The sequence below is a fragment of the Quercus robur genome, chromosome 4 (assembly GCF_932294415.1).
Source record: "Quercus robur chromosome 4, dhQueRobu3.1, whole genome shotgun sequence".
In the NCBI taxonomy this organism is placed as follows: domain Eukaryota; kingdom Viridiplantae; phylum Streptophyta; class Magnoliopsida; order Fagales; family Fagaceae; genus Quercus; species Quercus robur.
In genome coordinates, this window is record NC_065537.1 from 45,291,217 (window position 1) to 45,313,398 (window position 22,182).

The 22,182-nt window shown below is 36.3% G+C and overlaps 2 protein-coding genes and 1 long non-coding RNA gene across 3 annotated transcripts; 2 read left to right on the forward strand and 1 right to left on the reverse strand.

Moving 5' to 3' along the window:
* Positions 1–3,366: 3,366 nt before the first annotated feature.
* On the forward strand, positions 3,367–7,835 carry LOC126722204 (glycosyltransferase BC10-like). Its single transcript, XM_050425350.1, has 2 exons — positions 3,367–4,840; positions 7,456–7,835. Exon 1 carries the CDS (start codon positions 3,742–3,744, stop codon positions 4,828–4,830), a length of 1,089 nt encoding a protein of 362 aa, XP_050281307.1. The 5' UTR covers positions 3,367–3,741; the 3' UTR covers positions 4,831–4,840; positions 7,456–7,835.
* Positions 7,836–14,988: 7,153 nt separating this feature from the next.
* LOC126721972 (uncharacterized) lies at positions 14,989–16,713 on the reverse strand. The gene has a single exon (XM_050425112.1). The coding sequence runs from the start codon at positions 16,711–16,713 to the stop codon at positions 14,989–14,991; it is 1,725 nt and encodes a 574-aa protein (XP_050281069.1).
* A 334-nt stretch (positions 16,714–17,047) lies between these two features.
* On the forward strand, positions 17,048–18,863 carry LOC126724463 (uncharacterized). Its single transcript, XR_007654993.1, has 2 exons — positions 17,048–17,547; positions 18,579–18,863. It is a non-coding gene; the product is annotated as an uncharacterized LOC126724463 (long non-coding RNA).
* Positions 18,864–22,182: the final 3,319 nt, after the last annotated feature.

A 22,182-nucleotide genomic window follows, 5' to 3' on the forward strand; every position in this document is an offset into this window, starting at 1 on the left:
CCACTCATTGTGTTCCACATCCTAATTCTAGGAAAGAGTCTCCTAATAGACACACACACACACACACAAAGTCTATCCTGAACATGCATTTAGCATACAACCTAACATTCATCTATCATGACATATCACATACATATTGTGGGCGCAAGGGAGTATGTCTCAGCCTTTGGAGTGGACCGTGGCAGAGGGTGAAAAATGGAGTCACCACCTAGATTAGGTCTAGGAACCATATTGGGCATTTTGGGCCACTCACTTACATACATAGGTCTGCATACTAGGTTATGGGTCTTGAGTTTAGGTATGGCTTGGGAAAGTGTTAGGCACCCAAAATTACCCAGCTTTTGGGCCAGCCTCCATTATGTGTTGCTAGGCCATATTTAAATAAAAAAAAAGTTATTAAAAGAAGCATAATCCTTAACCTAAACATACATCATGCACTTAAATGAAATAACACACCTAACATGTTAAAGATCACATCACAATATAAAAGGAAATAAATAAAACACAATCAAACAAAATAAATTAAACATAGAAAGTTGACAATTAAATAAAACACACAAGGGAAAAATATCAAATAAACCAAACATGGCAAAAAGACTCAAACAAACATGGAAAATAATTAAACATAAATAATTAACCTAAACAAAGTCAAACAAAATCAAAGAACATGTGAAAAATGATTAAAACGATAAATCACATTTTTATATATTTAATCCAACAAAGATATAGCATGTGAGGTCAAATAAGCATGTCAGAAACCCTAAACAACTAAACTAACATGAAGCAAATAAACAAACATCAATATAAACAAATAAACATGAAACAAAATCAAATAAATAGTAAACTACATTAAATAAATAAACATGTTAAATTTTACATAAACCAAAATAATAAAACAAGAACAACAAAAACAAATTATAAACAACCTAAAATCATATTAAAACATATTAAAATAATTAAGATCAACAAACAAATCAAATAAAACAAAGATAAAAACTATGTTAAGAAACTCATGTGAATCCTATTAAACAAAGAAATAATTCATGGGAAGATTAGATTGAGGGAACAAGAATAATTACAGAACACAACAATAGTTAGTAATAACAACTCAAGAACAAAAGTTTTTGAAAAGGTTTTGAGAAATCCAATTAAGAACAAGTTTCTTCCTTAGTTTTGTGCTAGAAAAATGTTTTGAATCGCTAGAAAAAACATGCTAGCTGCTGCCCTAGGGTTTTGAAGAGAGAAAATAGGGTTTAGAAAGCAAAGAGACACTCTTTTTAGCTAGGGTTTTGATTGGAGACGTAAAATGAGTATTTATAAGTTAAAATTAGGGTTTTCGAGGCTTTTTAATGGTCTTTGGGCATTTCCAAGAGTCTAGGAGCCGGGCCACATCAAAGAATGACGTTTTGGACCTTTAAAAATGAAGTTTTGAAATCCAGAAAATCGATCCATGTATGCATGGTTGGGGCATGTGTATGCATGCTCCAAAAAACCCTAATTTTGTCTACTTAGTTGGCCCAACTGCAAACGGCCATAACTCACTCAAAATAAATCCAAATTAGGTAAAATATGTGTTCAAATCGAAGCCCAGGATGTCTACTTTCAAATGAAACAAACCTTACTAAAAAAATTCTTCATGGTGCAAAAGATATGTTCAAAACAGTGAGCAAATGTCATTTTTCAATATCGATTTCAAAGCGAATTGAGCACTTTTGAGTTGTGATTATTTCCAAATTATTGAGAACTCTTTAATTACCCTTATTTAACATATTTCAAGCTCATCATTGGGGCTGGGGCCCAAAATTTATTAACGAAGTACAAAATGAGGTGTCTACACATATCTCACAATCATTAACACATACATCTTATCTCATCATCATCTTGCCCATGAACACATGCAATCATCCATTTCATCACATATTATATGCATCACATCATCATATCATATGCACACACCTAGCATTCATCTAAGCATGTACATATACCAACACAAGCACACAACCCAGTCATCATCAAGGTAGCAAGCATTCAAGGCAGCAAGCATATCATCATACCCCCCCCCCCCCCCCAAAAGGTAGTAAGCATATCATATTCACATAGCATTAACCGCATCTCATGTTCATCACAATCAACCATATTCATCAAGCAAATAATTTCATCATGTTAAGCATGCATGTTCATATAATTATGTATGTCTTACCTCACTTACCTTATATCATCACCATAACACCTATGCATTAATGCATGATCATGTGATTATGCATGTTCATATTGTTCATTTTGCACATAGACCCTAATCTCTATTCTATTACTCAAAGCATGTAAAATATGTTATACTACTACATACTGACCTAAATAAACATAGACTAACTCTTTTTTTTTTTTTTTTTTTTGAGAAAGACTAACTCATTTGATTTCAAATGAAACTTGGAATTCTTTTTTCTTTATTATTTTTTTTAATTGAAACCATAAACATTTTACATTGTTTCAATTCACACTTTGAATGACTATCTATTAAGTAAAAAGTAACATAAACTCACATAAATTGTAATCAAAACCTCTACATAAACACAAAAAAGTTATTTCATGTGAACCTATTAATACCTTTAGTATATGGGTATTGAAATTTTTTATAATAAATCAGAAATTTAGTTATTGCCACCAAAACATTCCTAAAACGTTACACATTATATAAGCTAATGTAAAAATTATATCTAAATATTAAAATCATTTCATTTGAAACTATAAGACTTATGATACATTATATAAGAATTTTAAAATTATACAATAATTAGTACTTTAGTCATTTATCAAAATATTTACAATAAGCTTACGTGTTATATATACTAGCATTTAAATCATATCATATCTTATATTATATCATAAAAAGTGTCTTATATATTGATATTATATCATAAAAGGTGTCCTATATATTGTGGTTGCACCAAGTGGAAATTCTCTTAATGTATTATTATTAATTTATTTTTATATATTTTTTACTCCTTTTATCATGTGACTTCACTCTATAAGAATATTTTAAAATTTTTTTATATTTTATTTAAACTATTCATTTTAGAACTTTTTTTTTGAGAAGATATTCATTTTTATATGATTCTTAATTAAATTATATATCGCATGTACATAATATTAATACATCATATATATAATAATAATAATAATATAGGTTTAAGTGACAAGAGAGGCATGATTCTTTATTAATATTTCATTGCTCAATACCCATTAATTAAATTAAAAAAATAACTACTCTGATAAAGACCCAAGCAGCACCAAAAAAGAATAAAAAAAGCACTATTTGCTTTTCAGAAAGTCTCATCCTTTTCTTGGAGTCCACTTCTCCAGCAAAAAGCAAAAGGTTATAGAGAACCACTCCATATACCACTTGATAAGCATTTTCACTCTCTCTCAACCCCAATCCCCAGCTCCCTTCTCAAAAAATTAAAAACAAAGCAATGATGGGCATCAGCCCTTTTTTTTAGTCCCAATTCTTTCCTTCCCCCCCAATTTTCATAACTACTAGCCCGGTTTCCACTACAACTTTATCAATTTATCCTCAACTTATACCCAACTTAAAATCACTCCCCCCCAAGAAAACTCTTTTCACCCCCAAATCTTTTCTTCAAAAAATCCAAAAGCTTTTTTACCCATCACTCCAAAACTTGCCTAAGATCTTATCTCCCAATTCCTCACACTCTTGACACAAACACACACACACACACCACCATGTTCTCATCAACCCCATTTGTTCTCACCTTTGCTCTCTTCCTCACAGTCCCTCTCCTCTTCCTCATCGCCCCTCAGATCCTCCCACCCAAACAAGTCCCACTCCCTCCCCCAAACAACGAACTCGCAGACCTTTCCCTTTTCAGCAAAGCCACAGTCGCTTCCACTTCCTCACAGCGCTCAGTCCACTCTCGCCTGGGCACCCACACCAACCCAAAACCCAAAATCGCTTTCCTTTTCCTCACCAACTCCGATCTCACTTTCTCGCCCTTGTGGGAAAAGTTTTTCAACCAGAACAAAAACAAGCACCTCTTCAACATCTACATCCACGCCGACCCTTCCGCCACAATAACTCCCCCTACAGGCGTTTTCGAAAACAAGTTCATCCCCGAGGCCATGAAAACCTCACGCGCGTCGCCCTCGCTCATCTCTGCCGCGCGTAGGCTCATCGCCAAGGCCCTCCTCGACGACCCTCTGAACCTTTACTTCACACTCGTCTCGCAACACTGTATCCCAATCCACTCCTTCGACTACGTCTACAACTTCCTCTTCCACAACACCCTCAACCGAAACAAAAGAACCAAACAGCCATTCTCGATTTTCCCGAACTACCAAAGCTTCATCGAGATAATCTCGGACGACCCGAACTTGCTCGACAGGTACAACGCGCGCGGCGACAACGTCATGCTCCCCGAAGTCCCGTTCGAGCGATTCAGGGTCGGATCTCAGTTTTTCACGCTGAACCGAAAGCACGCTCTGATGGTCATCAAGGATAAGAAGTATTGGAAGAAGTTCAAGCTTCCGTGCTTGAATCTCGACTCGTGTTACCCTGAAGAGCACTACTTTCCTACGCTCTTGTCCATGGAGGATCCTGAAGGGTGTACCCATTACACGCTCACGAATGTGAATTGGACTGACAGTGTTGATGGGCATCCCCACTTGTACACGCCCGAGGAAGTGTCGAAGGAGCTTGTGTACAAGTTGAGGGAATCGAATTCGAGTTACTCTTACCTTTTTGCAAGGAAGTTCGCCCCTGAATGCTTGAAGCCATTGATGGAGATCGCCGACGATGTTATTTTCCGAGACTGAAATGAAACCGGTAATGCTTCTTTTTTTACTCTTACTTTTTCTAGTCTTATCACGGTGGCTTTTTTTGCAAAAATCTAGACAAACCCTAATTTTCACCGAGTAGTATACACTTTTTTGCGCATCACAGCTTTTCTTATCTACCCATCACTTTTTTGTCATTAAAATTGACATTTCAATCACTTTTTACCCATATAACTATTCCATTTGGCAAGTGGTGGAAATTGTGAATTAGCGAGTTCTAGAAAAGTATCTTTTTTCTTCCACTCAGTGAGTCTGCCATTTAGGAAAACGTGATTTTTTTTTTTTTTTCTATCACTTTTACAGTCGACTATTTAGGAATTCGTGAAAGTGGGTGTGTATTAGTTTAGCTTTTTATCTACTCTTTTGACTTTTGGCGGAGGGAATTCTTCAATTACTTGCAAAAAAAAAAGATAAATAAGATAAGCAATGAGGTGGGGTCAAGTTATATGATTAGGATAAACATTAAAGTAAAGGTAGTGTGTTCAGAAATCCATTGCATGCGTATATTCTTGCTTGTTACAATTGAGTTGCTTCGAGAGGTCAATCTAGTATATATTGAAATCTGAATCTAAAATCTAAGTATATATCCAAATGTAGAGTCACTAGAACTAATTGTTTATCAATTTGGATATCACATTAGGGATGAGTTGGCCCAGGTACATAGAGTCTGAGTTAAGTTAAGCGGCTTTGATTTGTTTATTCTTTGGCTAGGAAGCATGAACATGGGTACGAAACAAGTAATTTCTAAAAAATTATAACATAAAATGCCAGTTATGAAACCAGTATGACAAGAGTGTGGTACCTCAAATGAAATGTCTGCTTTCTAGTGTGCTTTCTAGTTCTTTAGTGAAAGAAATTGTCATCTTTAGAATTTACGAGTTAGTTGAGGAGCTTGGGGTTTAAACTTTAGAGATTTGAAAATGAATATATTTCATGGCGAAGTATAAATATTACAAATCTGAAGTATATCTAATATCGTGTAATTGGTATTGTACATACTATCAAATCAAAAAAATAAAGTCCAAAAAATAAGTTCTTAATCGTGAAATGGAGTCTTGCTTGGCTGGCAGATTGATTTTTAGAGGACCCATACTCAGTTATTAGCGGTAGCTAGTTCCTATTTATGTTTCAGCACGGTTTAGTCGTGCCTTTTGTCCTTTTGTATATGGTAGAAGCTATTGTTGGGTTTGGTATCTATAACTACTCTTGTTTATTATGCGCACTTTAGTTGGACCCAATTCTTTGGTGGGTTTGATGGGGCAACTTTTGCTTACACAATTAGGTGACTGGTGACCCATCAATATCTAGTGGTTGATGGCGGAGCTTTTAGGTTGTGATTGGAAGATTTGGAAATAGTTAGGGTACCAAATTTGTACTATCTCTTTGGCATTAGCATTTAGTACCCCATGTGTCTCCTGGTCCGCAAATTGGGAATCTATTATTCTTATTCAACTCTATGAGATAAGAAAAAACTTAATAATTTGAAGCCCTTTTGTTATGGATGTGGGATCCAAATATTAAGGGGTACGTGTCTTAGAAGAAGATAAGCAAAATGCTAGACTATATTTTACGCAAAGAAAATAGTATGATATGAGGGCCCTGGTTTTGATTATTTCTATCTATTGCCGACACTGGATGATTTATCATTGAAAAATAATCAAGGTGTTTTTATGGATTTATGAGAAGTTGGGACAAAAGGTATATTATTGAATATTTACAGGGACACGTAGAAGGCATGTATAAGGTTGTTAGCAACACATGATTTGGAAAAGGGACATTGTCAGTGAAGTTGTGTTAAAAATTTGATTAGAACTTTTTTAGTCTTTTTTAGACATACATTGTGAGTGGTTAACAAATTGTTTGCTCCATGCCATTTAAAAATTTAGCATATAGTTTTACAATGTTCAATATACTTAAAGAAATACAGGTACTTATAGGAAATATCGTCATAGCTGTTTTACAACATTTATCGTCAGCTCTAAATCCAAAAAAAAAAAGACTTTCATCGTAGGTCTTACTGTCTTCCAAAAGCTGACTTCCTCTGTTTCAAGCTTTGTTAATGTACCTACCAAACACAAATTTGTCAAAATTTCAGAACCACCTGTTTTCTTTTTACTCAAAGAACCTACCAAACACAAATTTGTCAAAATTTCAGAACTACCTTTTTTTCTTTTTACTCAAAGAAGAGGGGAATTCCATGCTAGAATTGCACACCTTACCAAATTTTCTTGATTAGTGGTTACTTTACATGATAAAATGCTGTAAAAGGAAATTGTGGTTCATGATTTACTGAATTACTCTTACACTAAAATAAGATTCATATTTTGATAGGTGTTTTTATGAGATGGGTTTCATTTTTTGAGTCATACAGGTCATGTTGACAATTATTGACGTTAACATCATAAGATCCAAATCTAGAATTGCTAGATCTCACTATGTGTCAAACAAATGAGAAATTGTTTCAAGAGTTTTAGCAAATGAGAATGGCAGCTAGCTCACGTGGGTTAGACTTATACCCATGATGATGTTCACACTCACACTGGACTTATCAGACCCTCAAATGTCGCACTCACGTGACCATGATTTGTTTTTTAATTTCTGCAGGACATTGAATGGAATCTTTGGACTTGGAAAATGGGAAAAAGGAGTGATGCTTTTGAATTGGAGTGTGGGACAAAGGCCCAGACCCAAAGTGAATAGATGAAGCTTCGTCATAGTTGTTTGTCTTTGTATAGAACAAGTTTAGACCACGAGGATCAAAAACCTTAAAAGCTTTGTCGGCCTTTTTTTTGACCTTTTTCTTGTTGAATGTATCTATGTGTGTGGGCGGTGGGCTTAGCGAGGAGTGGGAAAAAAGCAGTACCAAGGCACATTGCTTTTATCCTTTTTTAATTGAACCCAAAAAAAAACTCCCCTTTGCTCCTTGCGCCAACCTTGCTTTTAAGCTGTATCTATATTTATGTTAATTATTTTACTTCCACTTTCGTCTTCTTCTTATGGAGCTTTATCTCTTTCTGCCGTTTGGTATTAATCAATATTCAATCAGGGCTGTAACTGTTGAAAAGTTTGGAAAAATGGGTACCCACAATCCCAAGGAAAGTAAAAGAATAGTATGAGAAGATTATTGGGTGACTCACTTAATCTTTCAATTTATATTATCTCTATAAGAGAATTCATAAAGTTAGTTATGGTTTTAAAAAATGTCAAATATACTCTTAATTTAATTAGATAATTTTTCTTCTTAAAAAAATTAAAAATGAGGTTAAAATTGTAATTCAAAAAAAAAAAAAAAAAAAAACTACTTGATAAACTCTTCTTAAAAATTAGCACATTCTTTATTTAAATATATCTGATATATTTTTTCTTAAAAACTAGCACACTAAACCTAGCATTTTACGTAATTTCAAATATTAAATTTTAGTTTTTTAAAAATTCCTTCCTGTATAATCTCACTAATAATAGATAAATTCAAATTGAAAAATTATATTAAACTCAAAATAAATAAATAAAAGAGTCTCATTACACATGCAAAGCGCGTGTGATGAAGTTGGTTATTATTATGGTAATAACTTAATCTTTCAATTGCAACTAAGTTTAGAAACCGGTGCGGTCAAAGAATAATTGACTGGTTTTTGATTGCAATTGAAAGATTAAGTTATTACCATATTATTATGGTAATAACTTAATCTTTCAATTGCAACTATGTTTAGAATCCGGTGCGGTCAAAGAATAATTGACTGGTTTTTGATCGGTTTTAGGGCTTTTTATCAGACCTTATTTGTGCTTGGTTCCAGTTGAAGATTGTATGGATCAGAGGATTTGAAGATTGTAATGCATTCCTATTTATTACACAAAGGAAAGAGCAACACGCAATGCCAGCACATAATAAGCAAAGTAAACATGGGAAAATCTTAAAATTTTATTCCTTTATGTCGAAGTACAAAAAGGAATACCAATGTTTTGCCTTGTACAAAATCTGCCTTAATCTCCTAAGTTTGTAGGCCTCGGTGCCGGATGGCTATCACACTCTTTTCTTCCAAACAAATTGGTCCAGTTTGGGCTCGAGTATAATTCAAGTTATTCAAGAAATTTTTTAGCATCTTACTATACCACCAAACTGGGGTATCACAAACTTGGTCCTTATCCCAAAAGTAGCACATCCTGAATTAATCACTCAGTTTCGTCCAATTAGACTTTGTAATACCTTCTACAGGTTGCTATCTTGAATCATTGTGCAACGGCTCAAACCTTGTATTGCTGAGGTTATAAACCCCTGTCAAGTCGGGTTTGTGTCAAACATTAAAATCTAGACGGGGTCGGGTTGGGTACGTTGCTATTAAATTGGATCTTGAAAAAGTTTATGATCAGTTAGAATGGTCTTTTATTCAGGAAACACTAGAATTTTTTTAAATGCCACCAAACCTCATTACTTTCATTATGAATATGATCTCATCCACTCGGTTCCATATTTTATGGAACGGGACTCCTCTATCCCCTTATCTATTTATCCTTTGTTTGGAACGGTTGTCAATCAAGTTGGAAGAGGCTATTCGTGGTAAACTTATCCACCCTATAAATTTTAGGGCTAAGGTATGCCTCTCGCATTTATTTTTTGCGAATGATATCTTTCTTTTCACGAAAGCCAAGGCTAGGGATTGCTAGAATTTATGCAGAATTTTTTAAAAAAAATTGTGATTCTTTAGGCCAGCTTATAAGTGTTATCAAATCGAGATTTTGGTTTTCTCTTAGTACACCTAGGCGTATAAAAGAGTAGGTGGTTGCAATATTTGGTATTCCCACCACTGACCGCATTGGTACATATCTAGGGACGCCCATTTTTACCATCCGCTGCACAACACAATCTTATCAATATTTAGTGGACAACATACGAACACGAATTGAAGGATGGCGAGCCAAATATTTATCGATGGCTGGCCGGGCCACCCTCATAAAAGCATTTGTGACTTCCATCCCAATGTACGCCATGCAAACCACACTCCTTCCTCAAAAGATTAGTCACCAGATAGACAAAATGAGTTGCAACTTCCTTTGGGGGGATATCGCTCAACATAGAGGCTATCACACGGTTAACTGGGAGACTGTCACTTTACCCAAAAAGGTTGGGGGGTTGGGAATCCCCTCTACCAGGCATAGAAACCGTGTGATTTTCAAGAATCAGGCCTAGTGCCTCTATACCAATCCTACTATGCTCTAGGCCCAGGTGCTAAAAGCTGAATACTTTCCACACGCAACCTTGTTTACTAGTCCACAAAATTCAAGAGGGTCCCATATTTGGAACGCTTTCTCGTTAGGAGCCAAATTGCTACTTGAGGGCATGAGTGGATTGTAGGAGATGGGCAAACTATTCGAATTTGGAAGGACCCTTGGCTTCCCCACAGCTCCTTTCATAATTATATAAAGGGTCCCCTCCTCCCCCATGATGAAGACCATAGGGTTAATTCGTTGCGGACTAATCACTCTTGGTCAAGTACCCTGGAATAAATCGGTATGAAACTGGATTTGGACATTAACATGCCCAAAAAAGATCCAAATTTTCTTCTAGAAGGCAATGCGTAACCGGTTACCCACCAAACAATTCCTAACTTTTGTGCGTAACCATTTGGATAACCACTGTCCTCGGTGTCATACCCTAGAAACGACCATACACATTCTACTAGATTACCCCTGGGCAAAAGAGGCCTGGAGTCAATCCCTAAGAATTTTGCCCCTGTCCTTCTTTCGCATGCCATTGCAAGACTAGTTACGGTGCAATGCAACGACAGATGTTGTTCTCTTGCCCCATCAACTCCCTTGGCATGTTTATTTTCCTTTTACTTGTTGGAATCTTTGGTTAGCTCGCAATGAAAGGATTTTCAAGAATCAATCTTGATCCTAGCATAGCCTTATCTACTCCTCTGTGCAAGCTGCTACAGAATTTTACCTCCTAGCTGGCACTGCCAGACGGACCCAGGTTAGACTCCAGCAAATTATATGATGGCATGTGTCCCCAAATCCCTATATTAAAATCAATACTAATGGAAGTGCCCTAGGTAATCCAGGTATAGTTGGTGTAGCGGTATTGAGAGATCACTTGGGATGATGGATTTCAGGTTTCTCACTTCATTTGGGACTAGCAACATATAATATGGCTGAGTTGGCCGCGATCAAGCAAGGCTTGGCAATGGCATGGAATATGGGTTTTAAGTTTATACAGCTTGAACTTGATTCTAAAGTAGCTCTAACATGGTTAACAAATAACAATGCGAGTTACCCTACTAATATGATGCCTTTAATTTGTGATAAGAGGAGCCTCATGGATCAGGATTGGGAGGCGTGAATGCAACACATTTACCGTGAAGCCAATGAATGTGCGGACGCTTTGGCGAAGCGGGGAACTCACTAATGGAACCTTGTGTCTGTCTATAGTAACTGTCCCAGTTTTGTATATTTGTACTATATAAGGGATTTGGCTGATCTTGGGGTTATTAGACTATGTGCCCAAGGATCAGATGTTGGTGATGTATAAACTTTATATTATATAAATAAGACCTCCCATTTCCATTAAAAAAAAAAAAAACTCCTAAGTTTGTAACCTACAAAGATACAATAATCCTATAAACAAAATACCCTTGATTTCTTTTGCCGAAACCCTTAAGTCAAATTTCGGGTTCCCATACACACTAATATGCCTCTGACAAAACCTACTATAGGCCTAACACAGCACGTACATGTCCACACTTAGCAAGGCACCATTTAACCATACCTAGCACAGGTTTGCACCTAACCAAGTCATAGCCACAAAAGAATATCTTGCAAAGCCACCAACTCATTGCCACAAGGCTAACTCATGTAGCACATCCATCATTAGGCAACACAACTTGCTACTACCTTCGTGGCTTTACTGTTGCCTGTGTACAACGATTTTAACCTTTAACTCTACTACTACTCAGCTATTGAGATTTTTTTTTTTTTGGGTCGGTAACAACAAAATTATTTTTGTTTAGAATTTTTTTTAAATGACAGGGTTGTTTATTTTAAATAAAATTGATTAATTGAGCTTAATTTTTTTAAGTTTTACTATTAGTAATTTTTGTTGTTGAGTTATTTTTTTGGGCTTGTATATTTTGTTTTAGATTTTAGATCTATAAATTTTTTTATAGTCACTAAAATAAGGAAAATACTAGTGCTACAAACTTTTTTTTAATAAATTATTAATGTAATAAAATGATATGAGTGGTTGGTTCATGTGCGAACCAATACGAATTTGCTACCAAAACAGTTTGTAAAAATGTTGTAAAAAAGTTTGTGAGTATAACATTTCTCTTAAAAGAATCAATCATATTATTTAAGGGAAAAAATATATAATTTTATAGAATAAAAAATTTTGGTAAACTGGAAATTCGATTAAAAAAAAAACTAGAAAATAGAGGCACCTACAGGGCCTACTCTGTTCGTGTACAAACCACTCTTATCTATCTCAATGAGAGGGATCAAGTCCACAGGCAGACTAGACAAAGAAACGAAATCTATAGATTGCATAAGGCCTATCCTAGCCAGCTTGTCAGCGCACATGTAAATATGTCTAATATGGCATTGAGGAATGCGAGCAACCAGCTGTGTACAGTCATCAAACAGAGGGGAGAGTATAGTGTTGGCATAAACAGGGTTGTTAAGAGCAGTAACTAATGCACTAGCATCCAACTCAACAATGATAGAGTGTCATAAGGTGACAAAGTTGAAGACCATCCCGAAGCGCCCAAACCTCAGCTATGAAGCTGTTAGTGTGCCCAATGTGTCTCGAAAACCGCCCAAGCCAGTTCCCTTGATCATCCCTTATCAGTCCTCCACACCCCACAACGTTTAAAAGATCGAAAGTTGACCCATCTGTGTTTAACTTTACCCAACCTAAATCTGGCTTTTCCCATCTGATCTGTCTAATCATTCTAGTTTGGTTCCTACTAGGCTGATTGATGCACAGGGCATACTCCGTGGCTTGCATGATGATATTCTTTGCCAATTGTGGATTTTCACCTTTACCCTTAAAGACCGTTTGGTTGCATTGATGCCAAATAAGCCAGATAGCGAAGGGAAACACACATTTCATGGAGGGTGATTCGAGGAAGACAACCACTTGGACTTGGCATTAGTGCTTAGCCAATCTTTGATTCCCTGAGAGAAGAAAGTAGAGTTGTTGCTGTGAACTCCAAGTTGGTGCCAAGTCAGTTTCACCACATTGCAATCTCGGAGAGCATGGAGAATGGATTCATTTGCTACATTGCACATTGGGCAGGAACCATTTAACTGCATACCTCTAGCAACCAAGCACTCTTTCACACCTATGGCCTGATGTAAGCATTTCCACATGAACATTTGGATTTTTGGGAGGGTACAAAGCTTCCAAATCCAGGTGCCATCAAAGGCGTTAGTGTCCTTGTAGTCCAAAGCTAAGAGATAGGCACTCCTAGCATCAAAATCCCCTTTTGGGGAGAATTTCCATGCTAGTTTATCCCCACTTCTCGCAAAAATGGGTGTAGGGACTGCTTGGACAATGGCCTTAATTTTCGAAGGAAGGTCGAATGGAATAGTGGGCCAATCCCAACCATTAGTAGAGCACACATCCCTGATTTTGAGATTCTCGGTCTCGCGGGGGAGTGGGCCTTGTATGAGATTCCTTAGAGGACCAAGATCCGACCAGCAATCATACCAGAAGTTCAGCTTGCTATCGTGACCAGGCACTCATTTAACTCCCTTTTTAAACACTTTTTCCCCTTTCCTCAACCCTTTCCACGTGGGGGAGGAAGCAAGCCTAGTTGCGTTTCTGGAATTGATTCTTTGCCTAGTGCAATATTTCAACTTTAGGACTTTAGACCAAGGAGCGTTACCCTCCGTGTGCATCCTCCAATTTAGCTTGGTCTGGAGGGCCGTGCTTTTGCCTTTGGCTGTTTGAAGACCCAACCCTCCAAGGTTTTTTGGTTTTATGACTTTACTCCAATTAACCCAGTGCATTTTCTTAGCTTGATCTATGGATCCCCAAAGGAAATTCCTATTCACCCGGTCAATACCATCCAAGATCTTGCTTGGCAATAAGTTACTTTGCATAACATACGTAAGAATAGTGGAGGAGGAAGATTTAATGAGCACCATTCTGCCCGCCATGGATAAAAGGTTTGCCTTCCAACCCGTAAGTTTTTTCTTAACTCTATCTAGGACAAAAGAAAAATCTTGCCTACGGTTGCCTGGGTATTTAAGCGGAAACCCCAAATACTTACCCAAATTATGGGTTGGGGTAAAGCCGAGAAGGTTGGGCAAAACTTCTCTTTGATCTGAGTCAATATTTAGGGAGAAAAAGACCCGGGACTTCGCTGCACTTATGGTCTGACCCGATTTTGCACAAAAATCATTAAGCACTTCCCTAATGGCTAGACAATTCTCCGTGTTAGCATGAGCAAACAGGACTAAATCGTCTACAAAGAAGAGATGAGAGAAAGGCAGCCCATTTCTAGAGGTCTTCACTGGGCTCCAGCTCTTATCTACATACTTCAACTCAATCAAATGGCTTAAGTACTCCATGCAGATGACAAAGAGATAAGGGGAGAGGGGATCCCCTTGCCTAATGCCTCTCGAAGGCCGGAATGGCTCAAGGCAGCCCCCATTGAAGAGGAGAAAGGAGGAAACTGATAAGAGGCAACTCATGATTAGCTCAACTAGACTACTAGGGAAATTTAAGCTAAGGAGCACTTCTCGGATACAACTCCATTCAATTTTGTCATATGCTTTTTCAAGATCAATCTTAATGGCCATGAGGCCATTTTTCCCTTTAATTCTGCCAATAGAATGGACTAATCCCTAGACAATGATGAAATTATCCACCTGTCTCCTTCCCGGAACAAACACAGCTTGGAGGGGAGATATTAATCTTTCCAGATGGGGTCTGATCCGAGTCATAATAATTTTAGTGATGATCTTATAGACCGAGTTGCACAGGCTGATAGGTCTATAGTTGGCAATGGTTTCAGGGCCCTGTATCTTGGGGATAAGAACAATATGGGTTTTGTTAAGGCACTTTGGGATTTTCCTGTCAGAAAAAGCTTTCAAAACTTCGTCCTTGATTGAATCTCCCATAGTTAGCCAAAAACGCTAGAAAAACCCCGCATGCAAACCATCCAAGCCCGGAGCCTTAAAAGGTTTCATGGACCATAAAGCACTCTTAATCTCCTCAATACTAATCCTCCCTCCAAGGGATGATTTCACCTTATCAGTGAGCTGAGCACGCCACTGGTTTCCTAAATTTGGAACCCGGTGACCACTTTCATGAGAGGTGGTGTACAGCTTCACAAACCCGCTTCTAAAATACTCCATTACCTCCCTTTCCTCTGTTAACCAATTCCCCAAATCATCCATGACTACTGCAATGTGATTTCTCTTTCTTCTTGCAATAGTAGACACGTGATAGAAGGCTATATTACGATCTCCTTGAATCATCCAATTAATTCTGGATTTTAGGGCCCATAAATCGCGTTCTTGATCAAGGAGAAGGTCAAGTTCCTGATGGAGTTGCTTCTCTAAATTAATAAGATCGGTGTTCGGTTGGACAACCCGAGCTTTCTGAACCCCGTAAATTCTAGCAATAACTCTCCTTTTCTTGTGGTGGACATTTCCAAAATGAGTTTTATTCCACACAGACACATCCCTAGAGAAGGTATTGATGCACTCTGCCAAATCTCTACCCCTGCTCCAGGCCCGAGACACCACACTAGGAAAGGAGGTATCAAAGAGCCAAAACTCCTGGAACTTAAAAGGTCTAGTAAGGTTGATGTTTCTGATAGGGAGAGTCTCCATAAGAACCGAACAGTGATCCGAGTGACATCTAGGTAGCTGCATAACTCTTGCATCAGGGTAAAGCAGACACCAATCCGGGCTCATGAAAAATCTATCAATCCTCTCAAGGATAAGATTATTTAGCTCTCTTTTGTTTGTCCATGTGTATCTCAGCCCAGAGAACCCCATATCAACCATATTGCAATAATCCAGGCAATCCTTGAAGGCTAGAGAATAGTTAACATGAACACCTCTGCCCCCATACTTATCCTCCTCAATCAAAGGTTCATTGAAATCACTAGCCATGATCCATGGCATGTTATGAAGATCGGCCACCTTAGTTAGATTTTCCCATAAGATGCGACGCTCCTCACATCTAGGACTAGCATAGATTGTAAATAAAATCCAGGTAAAGTTAGAAGGGCGTACCTTGACTTCAACATGAATTTCCTGCTCCGTGTTGGCTAGAGCTTTAACTTCCACTCTGTCTGAGTTCCACAGCAGCCAAAGTCCACCAGCGTACCCAATCGTTTTAGTGTGGATGGCCCCATCAAACGGGAGCCTGTTAGTAATCACCTTAGCTTTAACACCACTAAGCTTAGTCTCCATGATTACCATAATGGCAGGGTCATGGTTCTGAACCAAATCACGGATATGACTCTGGAAATTGAGCTTCAATGTGCCCCTACTGTTCCAAATGATGATCTTCATAATGAGATGATGGACGGTTGTGGGACAATCGTCAAAAGGAGGATTTAGCTTCATCTCCTTCCTCAGAAACCATCTTGTCCACTTCACCAATTTTGGCATTTGACCCTTCCCTAGGATGAGAACCAGATGAGATTCACGCACCCCCATCTTTAAAACCCAAGCTTCCCTCACCTTCAAGTTGACCCACCACGCCGTGCACATGGTCCTTGTTCTGAGCCCGTCTACGATCACCTGAGGATTTTCGATCCCCTTCCCAACCATTAATGGTGCCCAACCCTTCTTCATTGGAAGCCATGAACTTGAAAGAGCCACTTGGGGAAGCCTCGGATTCATGGTTGACGCTGGAAGATGCGCTGGCAAAGAGAAAGGTGAGTTTGGAGGAAAGACCTTGGAATAGGTTTGAGATAGCGCAAATTACTAAAATTAATACACATATATACATACATATATACATATATATATATATATATATATTAATAATAATAATTTTTTTTTTTTATTTAGGGGGGCCATTACCCCCACAGTCCAAAACTAGCTACGTCCCTGCTTCTCGCACAACTCATGGCTTGCTCCTTCAAAGCAAGGCTTTAATTATGTGACTAATATGGGAGTACTGTGCCCTGATCAACGTGCACTGCTTTATAGGTAGCACCCCCTGCCACTACCCACCAACATAGGTCAAAAGACTCAAAACCCCTAAACCTAGACTAGATTTAGATTTGTACATTATAGCCATCAAAATTGTCAATGTGCTCACAGGGAAATTCGTAAACGGTCCTGGAGCTGATCTTGTAGTCCCAACCATTAGAGAGAAGACATGTAACTAAAAATGTATGATGTCAATTTACATGCCATGTCATTTCAACAAATCCACAAATTTTAACCTCGTTAACCTTTCACAAGGTAAAAGCTTCAAATTTCATTATTTTTGGGAATTCTCTCTCTCTTTCGCTTTTCCTGTTTCTCTCTCCCTCCGAGATATGGAGCTCCCTGTTCGTCATCATCAGTCATCACTACGGCTATCTCATTAGTTTTTATTTTTTGAAGATTTCACAAGACAACACTTCGGCTTTGTTTCTATTTCATTTGTCCCTGCCCATACGGCTATCTCACTGCCATTGTCATCATATGAATTTTGGTTTTTGACTTTGAATGTGAGCCACCCAGGTGATAAATCTTTTAATTATTTTACTTGATAAATTTGAAGTCTTTTATCTTTATTTTTTATTTTTCCTTCTTAGCTCAGTATTATCTGGGTTAGGTTCTTGTTGGGTTTCTTTTGTCTAATATTAAATGGTTCAAGCTTTAATCGTGTTCCTTTAGTGGCACTTTGTTGGAGCCTTAGGTTCTGTAAAACATGAAAATGGATTTCAGATTTGATTTATAACTTAACTTTATCGATTATTAAATATGAGGAATAGTTTTAGTTTTTGCTTCCTATATATATATATATACACAAAAGTTTTAGTCTTTGTTGGATTTGATCCGATCAGAAATCTTTTGGAAGTGGTTGGGATCAAAAGTGCTAGATTTAGGCAAAGCATCAATCTTCCACAGTTTTTTTTTTTTTTTTGGTGGCATAGAAAGTGTTTTTAAAATGCTTCATAGAGTTTTGGTTTGTCTAAACTTGTTATGGCTTTGTATCAATGTTTATGTGGTACATTAAAAAAAAAAAAAAAAAATTGTGAAATCCAGTGTATTGAATAATTTATTTCTCAAATTGAAATAAGTTTATGAATTTTTTTTTTGTCTTATATCATGTAAAAAAAATTACAATATTTCACTTTTCTTTGTCATTTTAGTTTTGATTGCGTTTTATTCTATAGATCTTCCTAGAGACTAATTTTTACTCTCTAATGCGATGAGGAACACAATGAATTAATTTGCAAACCCATTTGATGTCATAATACCACCCTGGTTATTTAACTTTGTGAAGTGCAACTTCTCTTTGTTTTGTGATTTTGATAGACTTGATGTTGGAGGCTTCGACATGGTTGCAGCTACTGGTATTAGAATTTAGTAGTCTATTGGTATTAGAATTTAGCCAATAAATTCCTTTTTTAGGTAGTTTTTTCAAATTGAGTTATTATAGTTTATTTTTGTTCTTGTATATATTTTATTATTTGCTCTTGGATATTGTCAAGTTGCCGTTTACAAGATGTATGTCCTCTCACGGAATGTATTTGACATTATGGTAGATTGCTCAAAGAAAATTCATGATTTATGAATTCCTAAACCAAGCAAAGCAATGCAAGCAGCCTAGAAGTCATTCTTGATAAAATATGCTATAGGCAGAAAAATAGAGAATCTGTGAAGATTGAACAACCAAGGATAGAGACAATGGGTAGAACCGTAGAAGATGCAAAATTTTGCCAATGTTTTATCCTGAATTGTATTTCCAATCAATGAAAAGTAGTGTTGTATAATTGTATCCAATGCACATTCTTATCCTTATAGAAATTTTGGTGTTGGTTGTGTTTCTACTTTCAAATAAACATCAGTGATTTCTAATTTTCATTATAAACAATATTTACAATACAATTAGGAATAACTTCTAGCCATATGACCTCATCATTTAAGAATTGTGCATGTCTTGCAAGTGTATGAGGTGCATAATTCACATCTCTGCATGTATGCTAAAAAGGACTAGCTTCTTACCTGACTTGCTAGGGGTCTTATATTCTCTATGATAGCTATGAATAGTGAACACTATTTGCATTTGCAATAAGCATCAACTACAAGTTTAAAGCTTAAGATGTTATCTTTACTCTTTTAAGTTTATAAGCCTTGAAATAAGCATTGTATAGAAGTTGCAAACAAAAGATCAATTTTTCTATAATGTAATCACAATTTGAACTTGGAGCCAAATCACCAATTGTACACATGCTATTTTATGACATGGAATTTAACCTTGAGCGTAATATTGATAATGCAAACTACAAATCATGGTTTTCTACTCCAAAGTCATACTCCTATCTCCATTAACACTAAAATTATAGTTAATACATAACTTTCACTTGGCAACAAGTCTAAATAAATCCAAAGAGAACAAATGTACTCCTCAAAAATAAAATAACAAACAAAAGAAAGTTGGTGTCATGATAAATATCACTTGGCTCCAAGCCAATAATTTGTGCTGGATTTGTGAAGTTCCTAGAGTTCTTGGCTACATGACATCTTTCGTCTTCCCACTAGAAACATTTAAAAATCATATTAAAATATTGAATGGAACAAAAATGAAAACATTAACATTCACAAAAACCATTCTAATTATTTTGTATTGATTCAATCACACTTGAAAACCAAACCCCAATTAAAATAATCAATAATGAAGTATACCTTTGGAACTCTCTTATCTAGAGACTTCTGGATTGCCCCAATGTTGCTGTTCTACATTGTTGATCATCTTTTGTTAAAAAAAAAAGAAAAAAAAAAAAGAAAAAGAAAAAAGAAGCCATTGTACAAAGTAAGTCATCATTAGGAACAAGAAATAAGTGATGAAATTGATAATGAAAACACACCACAAGAACTTTCAAATCTACCTCTTGCATATGTATGGAATTTGAAGGAATATAAGTCATTGGATTCTATAGAGATCAAAATATAAGAAAACATTATTTCGAAACAAAGCTCTGTACACATGTTAATACATAAATGATAGATATTTTATTCCATTTCAAATAAATAATCAATTGTGTCAATTTACCTTACTAAGTTGTGTTATAACATTGTTACCTTGCAACATAGTTGTAAATGAAACATTTACACAACCCATTTCCTATATAGAGAAAAAATTCATATTTATATATTATGTCAATGACCAAAATTATGATTACACATTATAAATATTCTAAATTTGTAAATTAAAGGATGCTTAATACCTGAGAATGATTTGTCCATGACATGTACGATTGACCATGTGCATTATCACTTGTAAATCCTAAATGAGAGTAGGGATTTGGTGGTTGGTATATAGCTGGATTGTATGAGCCACCGAATGACACGTTTGAATTTTCTTTGGAAACTATTTTTTTTTGCTTTTCCTATAAAATTGCACATTAAAAAAAAAAAAAAAACATAATAATAATTGTAAATAAAACAGTTTATTAAAAATAAAAATATGGCATATATTTAGTTAAAAAAAAAAAGGAATTTCTTATGTGAAGAGGATGCATCCTTAGACGATTTTGCCTTGCGCTTCTCAAAGTGGCCTTTTAAGTCTATCATTTAATAAGCTTTTTGATCTCACACATGGGGGATTTAACACTGACACATGATTTGATAAGCTAAGCATTTCATTAGCTGTATTATGCTCCACAACTTCATTTTCTTCCAAATTGGCATTTGAACCCAACTTTGATGACTCTCTTTCGATTTTTTCATCAAGTCCCAATAGTGTCTTTTGACAAGTGCCTTTAAGGCTATCATCCCCTAGGCTTTTGGATATGATTGTATTAGCTATACGTAATATGCTATTACGCCACACTATCTCGGTCTCTTTAGCATTACCACTTGAATGATTGTCTTGTTCATAATCCATCATCCCTTTCTTAGCCTCCTTTGTCCAACGTTTCAAAATGTATTGGCTTGGAATTTTAGTCAAATTTTTTAAATTGAAGACCCGCAATGCATGACAATAAAGAATTCCCAATGACTCAAATTTCTTGCAAAACAAGAAATGTTGCAATTGAAATGATCAAAATGGACAATGCGTACTCTTTCACTATCTTCTTCTTTCACCTCAAAGACATCAATTGTATCTTGACAATCAACCTGCTTCCACTCTATTGCAAGACTATTAAGGAATTTATATTCAAATAATCTGAATATCTTACATGTGTAAACTTGAGCTGCATGACCCAATATACCACTCTTCTTAACTGCTTTTTGCGGGGGACCTTACTTGCAAGTTGCATTGAAAATCTTCATTAAACTCTGAAGAACGCATACCTGCCAACACACTTTCATATTTAATTACAAAGTTAGTGAGGCTTATTGTTGTAGCTGCTATATTATTCAAAACATGGTTTGTGCTTTCACTCCTCGAGGAAGCTTTAAATTCAACTGTGAAGCTATCCTTAGTGAATGTAGTGCTCCATTTATGTCGAATTTTGTACATCATATTAAGCCAGTGATGATCTTCAAGATTAAACTTATGTATCATTTTATCCCATGTGTTTTGAAATTCCAATTCTGAATCACAATATTTTTGACACTTGTTCCACAAGGACTGAAACTCCAAATTAGAATTTAACTCTCCAAAGTAGGAAGGTGCATTTTTTGAAATATGCTACAAACATTGTCGATGATGTGTGTTCAAAAACACTTCCTCAATAGCATTTGACATGGCTTGATCTTGGTTAGTAAAAATTGTTATTGGAGATCGATTCCCCATTGAGTCTAAGAATGACTTGAACAACCATTTGAAAGAAGCAGTAGTTTCATCCAAAAAGAAATGCACATCCAAATATTACATTCTGCCAATGGTGATTAACACCTGCAAATGGAGCACAAATCAAATTATATCTATTGGTGCAGTAAGTAGTGTCAAATACCACAACATCTCCAAAACAATCATAATCAACCCTTGATCTCCCATCTCTCCAAAAAAAATTCGTCATGCGATTTTCTTGATCTACTTGAACTGTGTAAAAAAACATAGGATCTTCTATCTGCCTTTTCTTAAAATGATTCAATAGGCTTTGAGCATCTCCAGCACTAATTGTTGACATCTTTTTTGTGTTCACATGATCATAACAATATTTTCCAGTGAAGCCCACATTCTCACTCCCTCCAACTTCT

What these genes read in the sequence shown, in the direction of transcription:
- LOC126722204 (XM_050425350.1), top strand. Translation starts at nt 3,742, where the DNA reads ATGTTCTCATCAACCCCATTTGTTCTCACCTTTGCTCTCTTCCTCACA.
- LOC126721972 (XM_050425112.1), bottom strand. Translation starts at nt 16,713, where the DNA reads ATGAATCCGAGGCTTCCCCAAGTGGCTCTTTCAAGTTCATGGCTTCCA.